Below are 14,716 nucleotides of genomic sequence, written 5' to 3'. Positions count from 1 at the left end.
ATCAGTTTTTAGAAGTACTAAATATCCATTCACATTTTTCCCAAGTTTACACCAAGCTGGTGAAACTGTGGCCACAGTTATTCAAGAACCTTGGCTCAAATAATAAGTCAGGTGCTATTCATCCTAGTGGGATATCCAGACAAATTGCTACTGAGACATTGGATTTTATAAAAGATGATAGGTGCCTCCTGTATTACTCTTCCTCACCATCAGCACTAAGTCTTAAAAAAGGATAAATGCCCATTGAAATGCTCATTAGCAGATCCTGTCAACCAACCAAGAAGATAATGGATTTTCTCTTCAGAGTCTGGATACCATCTGTTTTTCTCCCACACAGAAAAGGATGCAACAGTTCTCTCATATAAAAAGGTCAAGTAGAAAAATGAGTGACAATCTAGAATGAAACAGCAGCAAAGACTGCATGCACTTAGAAATCCATCCTCCATGCTATGCAATTTATCAAGTTATTCTGAAGCTGAATATCTCCAGTTGTAATCCCTTGTGAAAGCACTGTGCACTTAAAAAAAAGCACAATGCCCAGAAGAGATCATCCCAATGTTTAAAAAAAAAAAAATAAGAGTTGGGAAGAAGAGGTAGATATTTTATAAGGAATGGGGAGCTGACTGGGAGGCAGCTGAACAGAGAAAGAATCCAGAGGTGGAAGTAATAGACTGTTGTCCTTCAAAAAAATAAAAGGAAGTGAGATTAAATGTCATTTAACTGAAGATACTATCTGTGCCAGTTCCTCATTCCCGAGTCTTAGCTCCTTAGGGAAAGTCTATCATTCATGCACTAAACTCTACTACTGCACTCAAGAATCACATTCTAGAGTATGATCAAAACCCAATGTCATGGCTTGGCTTGCCATCACTTCCCATGCCCTCTGAACATTTCTTCATCAGCAGAGGAGCTCTCACTAGAGACTGTGCTTCTTCAGCCTTTGCTCTAGCTTGTTAGAGTTCCAGGGGAACTGTTATTTTTTTTAACTGTCCTTTATCTTCCCTTCTAGTCAATTCTCAAACAACTATACTAAACAGAGGCCAAAGCTTTTGAGTGCATGTCTGTGGTGTTTTGACACCTCTTTTCCCTCTCAATACACAGTACAGAAACATTTTTACTTGCCATCTCACTTCTTATTTTTGTTTCAGGGTGTTTCCCCTCCCCTCCCCTCAGGTTGTGGTTTTGTTTTGGGTTTTCTTTTTGGCATTTTCCTAATGCCACATCATGAGATGTATTTTTCTTTGGACATTTCAACATCAGTCCCTTCCCGGAGGTCAAGTTCAGAGCAGAAGCATGGGAGTAGTGAGCTACCACTCACAGAAGATTGTGCAAGTGTTCGAACTACAATCACACATGCTCCACTGAGCTCAGTTCCCTGTCAGGGGGCCTCAAATGCCCTACTAGGCTTCTTGGACTGAGCTCCTTCTTGACTGGAAGGGGGGAAAGAGTGTGGTCCTCTTCCAAGTGTTCCCCCTCACAGTAAATTACGCTGTACTTCATGATGTGATCCTTCCTTTCATGCTTTGATGAGCAGTGAAATAGTTGATGAGGACATATCCTCGGGCATCAGAGTCAAGAGGACTACAAGAACAGATCTCAATGCTTTTGTTTCAGGTTCAGACAGATATCACTGCATTATTTAATCTTCAAAACAGGGACTGAGTAAATTTTCACAGCCAGTGTCACAAAACAACAGGTTTCAGAATAGCAGCCATGTTAGTCTGTATCCGCAAAAAGAAAAGGAGTACTTGTGGCACCTTAGAGACTAACAAATAAATTTGTTAGTCTCTAAGGTGCCACAAGTACTCCTTTTCTTTTTGTGGTCACAAAACACTTTTCTGTACAAAAGCTTTAGATCCGGGAGAACAAGGTGGCAGCTCAAAAGAGGTGGCGAAATACAGTGCTGCTATGTACTCCCCTTATTCCTAATTAAAGCCTGTCCTGTTCTCTGTACACTAGTATCAGGTATGCTATTTGGTTCAGCACCTATTTCAATTCAGTGACTACCAAAGCATTTGGCACACAAATTCCTGGATGGTCCAGTATATGAGTAACCTCTCTTCTTTTACAGGTACAGTATAGCATTTAAGACTGCTTAGAACCTTTAAACCTTATCAGTGCAACGAAGTGTTAGAATCAGACTACTCTGATCATTGCATGTCTACCTCACTTGACCACATTATGCATATTTGTGGCCCCTGACAAGCATCACCCAATGCACTAGAGAGAGATCAGAAACACCTGCAAGTCCTGCTTGAGGCACCCAAGGAAGATTTTTTTGTAGGTCAGTATGGGAGCCAGGCTGAAAAGCTTCAAAGGCCAAAGCTTTAAACTGACACTTAATGTCAGTGAAGACAGCTACGCCTCAGGACTCAGTTCCAGTAAAGCCCACATCAGCACAGACCTCCCTTCCATATCCCCCTAATCCCAGTTGTCTAACTGTCCCACTGAAATGCCCAGCACTAACACTGAATTCAAGGGCTCTGTCATGCAACTGCTTAGATACTTGGAGTCTGTGGTAGGAAATTTCAGTTTACTGAATGAGGCACAGCCTTCTTACAAGAGGCTCACCTAAATCAAGGCAAACCACCCCTCCTATATCAAACAACCAGTTTACATCAAGGAATCCTAATTTTACTCTCCTGTATTCTCAAGCTTGAAGTGCAACAGAGAACAAGAAGTCAGGTCTCACTGGATGTTCCAGGTGCCGCAGTCACTCCTGATCCTCCAATATACTACCACAGATTCCCACGGTACTAATTTTGTGTTCATCACTCCATATTAGTGGAGAGTTAGGATTTCTCCATGCAGTCAGAATGGTTTTTTTTTGCCTCCACTGATGTTCACAGTTGGGAGAAGGGGAAAGAGGAGAGAGGCATTCAGCATATAAAGCTCTGGCCTCAACCCCAATGTACCAGTCCCTCTTATACTGACGCTTCACAAAGCCCTTTCAAGGCTCCCCCTTGAATAGGGGCAGGATGAAGACAGTAACTCACCCTATTTGGACTTCGATGAGTCAGAGGATCCTGATGTAGTCCTACCATCCCTACTATAGAGGAACAGAAACCTTGACTTTACAAGGGAGGACCTCATTCTCCACCAAACCTCTCCCCAAATTCTTACCAAAGTTGTCCAAGATAATTGTTGAAGCCAACACAGTAATCTACAAGGGCCATAACTGAGGTACCCAGGAATCCCTATGAAATATGAATTCTGCCCTTACACCCATTTTGAATCAGGTGACTGACTTCTCCCACAGCTGCCTCAGTCCTGAAGGCAGACAGAGGGGAGAGAAATAAAGCCTACATAGCCAAAAGTCAGGTTAAGCTTTGTAAGAAAAGCACTATCCTGGTCAATTCTCTTATCCTCAAAGGCACACACCTGACTTATCTTGAGGAATGGGCAATATTGGATACCATATATGGTGACAATGGACACACAGACAGCAGTGAATGCCCAAACGTCTTCAAGCACCTGGGTTCCTAGAAAAGTTCCAGAGAAACTGGGTATCCACCTTAGATCAGAAAAAGGCTGTTTGGGGAGCATGTAGAGTGTTTACAAGAGGAAGACAAACATAGCATTGCATTTTCTAAGGCCTGCATCTCACCCCAGGGGTCCTTCCTTCCAGAGTAGGATAAGGTAAGTTTTGCATCAACTGGCTTCCAGTGTTTGCTGAGCCTTTAGTCAGCACACCATTACCTGGACCTTATTCTCAGAAGCAGACTGGAAGCCTTTTACTCCCAATGATCCCTGCTCAACTCAGACACAGACATTGTTCTGTGGGGCTATGAGCTTAGGTTTCAGAAAGCCATCCTGACTGCATGCATTTCAGTTCCCCCAAACCCCATATCTCCCTCTCCCCACAAAAAAACACCACAATGTTTTTGTGTTTATCAATACCAGGAAGAATTGCTGCAGGGAAATCCAATCTGGCCTGGCAAAGAGCAATCAAGGCAGTGCCACCAGGTGAAAGACAAAAGGGGGTTTACTCTAGATATTTCCTGACACACAGTCCTCAGGAAACTGCATCAATATCTAGCCAAAGAAGTTCAAGGTCACTACCCCAAGAACCATCACCCCTTTTCTAGATAAGAGAATGACTGTACATCCTCTGGACTTTGAAGATGCTTACAAGCATATAGAGATACTTCCTTAACAACAGTAGGATTTGCTGAAGTGAGAACAGCACTGCCAGTTAGGTCTTGCCTTTGGCATAAACTGCCTTTTTTTTTTTTTTTTTTAATTAAATGCATTCTTATCCTGTGTAGATACTTGGACAATTGAGGGATTAGAGACAACACTCTGGTGAGTGCTGAAACATCAATCTGTGTTACTGCAGGGGTGCTGGAGTTGTTAGAATTCAAGACTGACTGCTGGGATTCTGGTTGTTATTGGTAGGGCTCCGTGTCTGTCACAGAGGCTGCGGAAGTCATGGATTCCTTGACTTTTTGCAACCTCCATGACTTCTGCAGTGGCCAGTGTGGCTGGCCCCGGGGCCAGCTGATCAGGTGGCCCCAGAGACAGCCACACAGGCGGCTGCTAAGGCAGCCCCGGGCAGCTAGCCCTGGATACCACCCGACCAACCGCCGGTGAGGCCGGACCTGGGGACTGCCTAAGCAGCAGTCCTGGGGGCAGCCAGAGCAACCACTGCTCAGCAGCTCCCGCGACAGTTGGTGCCGCTGGCCCCAGGGCACCCCCCACCCCAGAGCAGCACCTCCCCCCGGGAACCTCCCAGAGCAGCGGCCCCCCACCTAAGATTTAGTCAGGGATTTTTATAGTACAAGTCATGGTCAGGTCATGGGCTTTTACTAAAAATACCCATAACTAAATTATAGCCTTAATTATTGGGATTCAAAGCCTTCCAAGTAGTTTCCATGGCAGATCACTATTAAAAGGCTTTGAAGTGGACTTCAAGGTCCTAATGGAAGAAAAAAATACAAGTACTTTCACATCACATTTGGATAGCTAACAGACTCTAAGCCTCTTTAGCATGATAGGAGACAAGAAGCAATATTTAATTTGAAATCCATTCCTAAGACACCTTTTGTCCAGACTGTAGTGATGACATATTTGTACACCATGAGAGGAACTATGAATACAGAACTCTACACACTGAGAACATGGTCTATCCAGAAACAGTAGCTGCACATCAGATGTCCTGAAAATGCAAGCAGTCAGAACCTTTAGAGACCTAGTATTACAAAAGGTGGTCCTGGTTCAAGTAAACAAAACAAAGACACCAGGTCGCACCTGCTGGAAAGAGCTTTATTTTAGAAGATGTTCAAAACTGCCACATACATGGCAGAGAAGATCATCATCATGCAATTGATATTACAGATTCTTACAGGTGATCCTTAGATAAGGAAGAGACAGCATAGCTTTGACTAGTCAGGGACACCAGAGAGGAGTTTCCTTACTACTGACCCCTACAAGCTGCCAATCTCATGGCATGAAGGAGACCGCATTAGCAAAGAATGTCTTCACCTATAGATTTCCTTTCCACTAGCCCAACTCACAACATAGATCCTGCAATACTCAGAAGACAAAATGCTCAGTGACCATATACCGGCCGGCCCAGACAGATTTTCACCTATTACAGATAGTTAAAGGCAATCCCATCAACCTGAGAATTTGGACTCAGATCCCCCAGCCTAGGGGCTCTTTCCGTGACAAGGCAGAGATCATTAAGCATAAAGAGTAACATTTTCAAAAGTGTTTAAATAACTTAGAAGCCTATATCCTCCCATTGACTTTCAATGCCACTTAGACACTTTTGAAAACATTACCTGCCAATTCCAAGCCTACTGCCATTTTCAAGGTCATCTTCCATACAAACCTGTAACTCCAAAGAGAGACAGTTTGCAGGGAGGTACAATCAGGCCCAAGTGGACTCCTTCTACTTTAGGGATTCTCAAGATTTTTCTTTCTGAACACACCCCCCTCTCCCCAACATGCTATAAAAACTCCATGGCCCACCTGTGTCACAACAACTGTTTTTCTGCATATAAAAGCCAGGGCAAGCATTAGGGGGGTAGCAAGCAGGGCAACTGCCCAGGGCCCCAGACACAGGGAGCCCCACAAAGCTAAGTTGCATAGGCTTCGGCTTCAGCCCCAGATTGCGGGGCTCAAGGCCCTGGGCTTAGCCCCATGTGGTGGGGCTTCGGCTTTCTGCTCTAGGCCCCAGCAAGTCTAATGCCAGCCCTGCTTGCCAGACCCCCTGAAACCTGCTCGCAGCCCCCAGGCCCCTGGTTGAGAATGACTGCTCTACATAGCTCACAAAGACTACTGGTTCTCTACCTGCAATCCCAACTGAAAGTCTAAACTCCATCCTAGTTTGACAGCTATTACAGACTAACACCTTAGCAACCCTGGCCATCAAGTTAACATTGGGATTGACACTTTTTTTTTTTTAAAAATAAAACTCCCTATGCCATCTGATTATTAATGTGGTCCTGAGAAAGCTGACAAAACTTTATATTGACCCATTCAGTACCTGCAAACTCAGGTTTCTTCTATGAACGTCAGTTTTCTGGTGGCAGAAACTTTAGGGTCTTAGGGTCTCTCAATCTGAGCTATTTGGCAATTTACCTTATGAGAGATTATAGGATAAGGGAGTGCTGCAGACTCTCCAGAATGCCTCTCCAGAGGCAGTATTGGAAATGCACATTCACTGGGTGTTTTTTAAAAAAACAAAAACAAAAAAACAGGGGTACTTCTTCCATGCTTTGCCAACAAAGTTAGTTCTACCAATGTGAGACATTGCTCATAGAAGATTGAGTGAATATTCAAAACACATGTTCTCTTGCCTCAGGTTCCCTTCACTGGAGTCCAAATACATACATGGCCTCTGTGGAGTGGACTTCCTCAGGGTATCATATGATCCACTGAGCTTCTTCAGCTTCACTTCCCTTGGAGGGGGCTCAGATGCCCTATTCGACACTGTGGATATATCTATTCCACAATTAAACACATGGGGGTTAGCCAGTGTCAGCTAAGTTAGGCCAGCCACGGGAGTTTAATTGCAGTTAGCCACAGCGTGTTAGGCTCCTTCTTGAGTAGGGGTGGAAAAAAGGGGAAGTACTCTCTCAAGCCCACTAACCAGTGATGCCAAAAAAATGCTGTCACAGTGTATTGTGCAGATCTTCATACTATGAACTTCATTCAGTCTTCAGCTTAGAATTTAGAACATTTCACCTCATGTTCTTCAAATCTCTCTCCCTCTCCCCCCAGTGGCATATACTTAACAGAACTAGCTCTTACATGGTTTTAAGGAAAAACATAGTGAAAGTCAGACAACAACAAACAGATCCACAGAACAGAACTTCTCTGCAGTTTTCTTGTCAATCTTTCCCCACCCACCCAATAACCCCTCATTTCAATTCTGGATCTATGTTCAACAGGGACTAGCACTTATGCTAAGCAGCATTTTAGTGATAGGTATAGGGACAGGCATGAGAGCCGTGAAGTCATTTTTCCTAACACCCTATAGTAACTCAAGGGGAAGAAACTGTTTTAAAGGATCAAGTCACTAATCAGATCAGCAAAGGACATACTCATCCACCCAAAGTTGAGCTTGGCTATCTCACCCACCCTCTGACCTGTCATTATCTGAACACAAAAGTCTGACAAATTCAGCATGTGGCACCCTCTAGGTCTATTTCAATATGAGACTTGGAACACAACAGAAAGCAACTCATCCATTTGAATTTACTAATTCCTAGTGCTCACTACCTCAGTGATAAGGGTATCTGAAGCTGAAAACAGCTCTAAATTACATGTGAGCCTTTGTTTCCATTAGTAGAAAGTTAGGCTGATCAACTCAAGTATCATCCAGACACCAAACCAGTGCAACTGTTCAAATAACCATGAATTTTATACATCAAATAGTTTCAGGTGTTACATCTTTCCCCCTCCCCCAGTCACACAAATTATAAAAACCACAAAAAAAAAAAAAAAAAGACTTTTAAAATGTGTCTTCCTCCACCCACCGAGTGATCTATACCAGAACCACACAAGCAAAAAAGGAAAGAATGGATACAAAGTATTGTAAAATATAATAAACTAAAATAAGACAAGACTGTTTTCCCCCTCTAATCTTTCAAACACCGCAATACTGACCTCAATGAGTAGGTCTACACTGTAGCTGGCAGAAAGATTACCAGCGCAGTAGACACCCTTGTGCTATTATAGTTCAAACCTGTACACTAAAAATAGCAGTGTGTACACTGATGCACAGGCAGACGCTCAGGCTAGCCACCTAAACTTGGACTCACCCGATTCCCTAGGTCTATCTCCACCAGTGCAACAATGTCAACACTTAAACTAGCTCAAGCTCACCTAGTGCAAGTCTGTTTACCCAAGCCAAGAGGCTTGCTCTCAGCTGTAGAGCAGACATACCCAAAAGACACAAGGACTATTTACATGAGCGGCACTACTAAGTTTTTGTGTAAGGGAACTGTTGCCCCCTTACCAAGGGTCAGTGGGGGTGTTTTGGTTGGCTAGCTCCCAGTACTAAAAGGGGAAGGGTCTATGGGAAATCAGGACCCTGAGACTGACAGTCCCCAGGAACAATGGGGAGAGGCCAATGCTCCAGCTCAGCCTGAATGACAGGGCGGGCAGGATAATCAGGGAGTCAGGAGGCCAGGGATCTCCCATCCTCCGTGTGAACTGGATTGGCCTGGGTCAGACAGAGTGGGGCCGAGCTAAGGAGAAAGCAGGGGCCCAAGTTGAGCTCTGGAGCAGAGCTGTGCCAGATCCAGAGGGACCAGAAAAGCACCCCAGAGAGAGCGCAGACCCTGTCCTGGGAGCAGAGCTGCAGCCCCAAAGCCAGAGGCACGGCCTAGAGAGAGCAGACTTGCCCTGGGAGCAGAGCTGTAGCAACCAGAGGCAGAGGGGCCAGAGAAGCAGCCCAGGGAGCTGGAGGCAGAGCAGCAGCAGCAGCGCTGAGACAGAGCGGCGGAGCTGGGGCTGGAGCAGTCTGGAGCTGGGTGCGGTGAGCAGCTGGAGAGAGCAAGGGGGACCCTGGCTAGCGGGCCCAGCACAGGGAGATGCCTCAGCCAAGAGGCTCTGCAGGCCAGGCTTGGATTGTAACCTCGACAGGGCGGGGACAACACTGGGAAGAAGGGTCCTACCACTTAGAGCGTGTGGCCACCACCAGAACAAGTGTCCAACCCACAGCATCCCTGCAGCACAGCCAGGGCCTGAGAAGGCGGCCTGGGACTTACAAGGAACAGACTGTGAACTGCCCTGACATTCCAGAGACATTGTTTGTGATGTTCCCTGCCACAGAGCGGGTTGATGTGTTTCCTTTAACCTTTCCCATTTTTTCTTATTCTTTTTAAAATTAATTGTTGATTAAATAACTTGCATTTGCTTTAACTTGTATGTAATGGTCAGTGGGTCAGAGAAGTGCCCAGTACAGAGAGAGTACCCTGGAGTGGGAACACCCTAGCCCTGTCCTAGGTGACCACAGCAGGGTTGGGGGTCGAGCCCCCCAGGAATCCTGGGCCCAGCCTTTTTGGGGTTACGAGGACTCTGCCAGACAGGAGAGTGGAAGGGGAGTCCTCAAGGGCAGGGAGGCCACTGGCTAAAGGAAATGGGAGCGAGGACTCAGATCCTTTCGCTAGCCCACTTCACCAGGGTAGTGCAGAAGCCAGGAAAGTTCCTCACAAGGGCGGGACTATTCCCCTGCTTACATTTGCCATGTCCACATGTATATGAAGATAGTTACAGTTGTTGTGAGAATCACAAGTTATAATTTTTAACTGTATTAGATTAATATACCTTTTGAATTACAAAAAAGCTGGAGAACACCCTTCACTGATTGCATACTTGAACATGCAGATGTAATAAAGACATTGTCTAGTGATCTGAACCCATGACTGAAAGTCAGAAGCACCTGAAATTGGGGGGAGGGAGAGGTTGTTTATTTTCGTAGGGTTTTAAAAAAACAAAAAACAAAAGACAACAGGCGAAACTGACAGGACCACATTATGCCATCTGTTTCTAAACTCCACACCCCAATGATTTAAGAAACGGCAGCACTGTGTGGCCTCCAGATGGGTATATAATTGAAGCACGTAGTTGTGGTATTTCTAGAGAAGTAAAGACAGAGGCATTAGATGCAGTTATACATAACATATACATGTATTTAGAATGCCCAAGTTCCTTTATCAGACCAACTACTTCTGTCAGACTTACAGAAAGTGAAACGGTGAGGGTATCTCTAAAACTAAGGATGATACTTCCCGACCTGACAGGAGAGTTGAGAGGATTTACTTGCTACTATCTATTAGGTGCTTTGAAGGTGAAGCACACTGAAGAGCTAAATATTATTTAATGTGCAGTGTTCCAATTCTAACAATTATCTTTTCATACATTTGTAATACCAGATTGTTCAAAATTAGAGGAAAACACATATTACCTGTACTTTTTCAAACACATAACTTGTTATTTCCATATCAAATTTCTTTACAGACACTTGTCTACACCAAGCAACAAACTCATGACAAGTTTTAAAACTATTAAATTTGAGATTTTTGCTTTTTTTTTAAAAAAAAAAAAAAAAAAGCAAAGCAAAGCATAAAAATAAAAATGGTTAAGTTGTGAAGTACTATCTACCCATATATATCCCTGCTCCCTCCCTACCCCCCACCCCGGACCAAGATAATAACTCGGGTAGCATTTTACTAAGATTTCTAATAAAATGCGTTTGAGGGATCATGCTTGTTTAGAACCAACATGCAGTTTCACCCCAAAATGTAGCTTAAGGAAGTTGAAAAGCTCAGGAAATCATAGGCTTAGAATTAAATTGCTTCTTCAATTGCTATGCTGTAATCAAAGCTGTAAAATCCTACCGAACCTCTGAGGTTCAAATTCTAAATTTTATGGTTTAAATTAACTTGGATTGTGATGGAAAGAATATTTAAGCACTATCCCTCTTCCTATCCCCCCCAAAAAAGAGATTTTTTTTTCTCCACCCTACATGTTGGACCAATACCAGATACCACACACACACTCTATATGTTGTATTCATGAAAGAAACCAAAACAATGGTAAATGGCCACACATGTTCCACATTAATTTATAAACAGGATTCTAAGAGAGAGATACATGAATGAGAAAAGACAAGAAAGATGATAGGAACAACAGTAATGTTTACTTGCTACAGATAAGACAGAAAATACACATACAAAATAAAGTTTTATGAAGGAAACAGAAAAACATCACATTTCAAAGAAGTGTGTTACATCACATTTCAAAGTAATGTGTTAGTGTTTACATTTGACACGTGGAAACTTCAGCACTTTTGGTGATACAGTGGTCTATTTAAGTGGCTCTAGATCAGAGGTGGGCAAACTACGGCCCACGGGCCACATCCGGCCCGCGGGACCGTCCTGCCCGGCCCCTGAGCTCCTGGCTGGGGAGGCTAGTCCCCAGCCCCTCCCCTGCTGTGTCCCCTCGTCTACAGCTATGCCGCTGCCACACGGGCAGCACTCTGGGCGGCAGCGTGGCATGGCTGCCAGACATGGTGCTTTGAGCAGCATGGTAAGGGAGCAGCGGACAGTTGGATGGGGCAGAGGTTCGGGGAGGGAGGCATTCAGGGGACAGAGAAGAGATGGCAGTTGGATAGGGCTGAGATTCTGTGGGGTGGAGGCATGGGACAGAGGGTTAGATAGGGGATGGTGTCCCGGGGCGGTTAGGGGCCAAGGAGCAGGGGGGAGTTGGATGGGTGGGGGAGGAGGCCAAGCTGTTTGAAGAGGCACAGCCTTCCCTACCTGGCCCGCCGTACAGTTCTGCACCCCGATGTGGCCCTCGGGCCAAAAAGTTTGCCCATCCCTGCTCTAGATTCAAGATTTTAACAGGACTCAACAAACCTGCTCTGAACTGCATGAAACACAGCAGTTGCCTCTTCCCACTGCCTGAGGTCAAATGTTTGACCCTATCTATTTTTTATGAAGTTATGACTTGAGAATTATACCATATAATTTGTTCACAATGTGTGTTACTCCTAGTAATCTTTAGCAGGAGTTATTTAATGCATGCAATGAGAATTTTTAAATTAAGTACACAAAATTCAGAAGGAGTAGCTCAATGGTGCAGACTATATGAGCTAGTGCCAAATACAATGCAGCATGAATTTAAAATAGGCTAAGCTCTAAAATTAATTTAGGTGAAATTCTATTAGAAATATGAGAAAATGAAATAGATACAACTATAGCTTTGTGGTATGCAGTAATCAGTAGTACAAAGGGGGGAAAGTTACTGAAGACAAAACAATGCTATTAAGCACAACTGCTAATACAAAGCATTGAGAGCTAGGATGAAAAGAGATCAGAACACACAAGTTTCCTTATTTTTATCAACAGACAGTCTTGGCAAATGCGGATTACTTTTTGTTAATTTTTACCTAGACCAGAAATAGTCTTTAATTAGTATTTAAAATTCAAAAGTCTCTAACCCATGTCCACATACCAACCAAGAGGCAGTTTCATTCAGCAAGATATCAGCATCTGAAGATATTCAGAGACTATAAAGCCAGGATGGGCCATTGCTATAATTATCCAACCCCATAAACTTCCCTTGATTTCTGTTTGAACTGGGATATCTCTTTTAGAAAAGCACATCTATATGCTGTGCAGAAGCTTTAACCATTATGTCTCCAATAACATACTGACTACTCCAAAATGTGGCAGAACCTTACAGTTCTGAATTTAAAGTCTTGTTATATCTAGTACCCAGTAGAATTTAAAGGAACCACTGAAGCAGACAGACAAGAAAGAGACTCAATTACAATAATGAATCTGCCTTCTCCTTCTCTACCAAAACACTGTTGAATTCAAAATAAAGGGTAAAGAGTGTTCCATGTGAGCTCTTCTATTTTTTGTGTAAGGTCAGTAGTAGCAGCTTTGATGATCTAATGACATGCTGCACTTGGGAGTGGGAATCTCTTACTTGTAATTACCTTTTCCCTATCTACCCGATCATAGATTCTCCTCTCAGCTGCAATAAAACCATTTCATGTATAAATTGTGACTGGCTCCTACTGCCCGGCGTCCCAACTCCTGCATACCTTTAATATCTTTGCATGACAAGTTGTTGCTGTTTCCGTTTTCTTCCCAACATAAATCCACATTTATCTCAAGCCGGCTCGTGGACAACGGGAACAGACACCGAGAGGGTGAGGGGGCGGGGGGAGAGAGAGGGGGGTCTTCCAGTTGTTTCTCCGTTAGCCAAATTCAGACCGGGGGAGGGGGAGCGAAGGCTTCCTATTTCAACCCAGCGGCCCCTGCTCAGCGCAGATCTGAGTTATCCGGCCCCCACGTGGGAAGAGGAAGGAAGCGAAGGGCTCTGAAGCACCCGGGCTGAGGAATGGCGATATCTGCAGTCTCTTACCTTGTCCAGCTCATCGTGCAGCTCGGCCAGGCTGGGTCGGATGAGCTTCTCGCCCAGCTCGGCGGCCGTGTGCCGGTAGTGATCTATCCTGGGCACGGCGTCCATGGTGTTGTGGCCGAAGGTGCGCAGATAGTAAGTGTTGGTGTGGGTATCGTAGTGATGATGCCCCCCGGAGCCGCCGCCGCCCCCGGAGTGGAGGCTGCCCTCGCTCAGCACCGTGTCGCCGCCGTTCTGGAAGCTGACGCCGCCGCCCTCCAGGCCCCCGCCGGGCTCGGCCGGGCTCTCATCACCGGCCGATGGGTCTACAAAGTTCACCCGAAACCTGCCCTTGGCTTCCTCGCTGCCCTTCACCGCTGCGCCGCCCTGCCCGCCAGGTTTCTGGGGCTCGTCCGCCGCCGCCCGGCCAGAGCCCTCCGCCACCAGGTCCACCTGGAAGCGGCTCTGGCTCGGGGTGGGACCCAGCGGTCTGCACAGCGCATCCCCGGCCGCTGCCGCCAGAGACAGCCCCGCTTCTGGCTCAGAGTCGGCAGCCGGCGCATCCCCAACGCCAGCCGGCAAACGCGGCGTTTCCTCAGTCCCTCCAGACCCCGCTGCTGCCTGCTGCTGCTCCCGGGTGGAGCCGGACAGCGGCTGTTTCCCCTCCATGTCTCCGGCTCAGGGCGCAGCGAACGAGCGACAGCCCCGGCTGCCTCTGAAACCTGAGCGGCGGCTCCGCTGCTTTAAACGTCCAACCACCAGCCGGGCTGCCCCGAGACCACGCAACGCGCCGCGCCCGCCCCTCGGCGCCTCTCCCCTCCCTCTGCCGCAGCGCCAGGTGATGATGATGCTGCTACTGCCGGGGCGGCTCTTCTCTCTCGCCCGCCCGCCCGCAACAAGCCCCTAACCCCGGAGAGAGGGGCAGCAACAGCCGCCTTGCGGAGCGCTCCGCACCGGACCCCGCCCCCTCCTCCTCCCCCGGCACCGACCGGGCGCCCCGGCTGAGGAAACACGCGGTGCCCGCTCCCCACTGCGCTACCTGACCTAAACCCAGAGCCACCCTGCCGCCGGCGAGCGGCGATCCCCACACCCCGAGCCAGGGCCCCACGCCGCGGCACTGACACCCCGAGCAGGAGGCGGAGCGGCGCTCGCCCAGCCCCAAAGCACGGACAGCGCCGCGCTGCGAGCAGCCGGCAGAGCTGGCCGGGCGCAGCCAATCGCCGCTCCCCCGCGCGGCTGGGTCTTTAAAGCGACACGAGGCCGGGCCACCGGCGGAAGTGGTTCCTTCCCAGTTCTCGCCCTCGGGGGCTGCTGGCGGCCCGTCCGCTGGGACTCGCTGGCCTTC

General features: G+C 46.7%; 1 protein-coding gene across 3 annotated transcripts in view; it reads right to left on the bottom strand.

Moving 5' to 3' along the window:
* The window catches only part of SLC12A2 (solute carrier family 12 member 2), a 102,252-nt gene extending 88,044 nt beyond the window's left edge, over positions 1–14,208 (bottom strand). For 2 of the 3 annotated variants that reach the window (XM_073344868.2, XM_073344869.2), the window contains exon 1: positions 13,396–14,208. In XM_073344868.2, the coding sequence (XP_073200969.1) occupies positions 13,396–14,040 (645 nt within the window). In that variant the 5' untranslated portion in view covers positions 14,041–14,208. Of the gene's footprint in view, positions 1–13,072; positions 13,341–13,395 lie in introns of those variants that run through there. The other variant, XM_073344870.2, reaches the window with a different exon arrangement.
* Positions 14,209–14,716: the final 508 nt, after the last annotated feature.

The sequence above is a fragment of the Lepidochelys kempii genome, chromosome 5, assembly GCF_965140285.1.
Source record: "Lepidochelys kempii isolate rLepKem1 chromosome 5, rLepKem1.hap1, whole genome shotgun sequence".
Classification (NCBI taxonomy): Eukaryota; Metazoa; Chordata; order Testudines; family Cheloniidae; genus Lepidochelys; species Lepidochelys kempii.
This window is presented reverse-complemented; position numbering and strand designations above follow the sequence as displayed.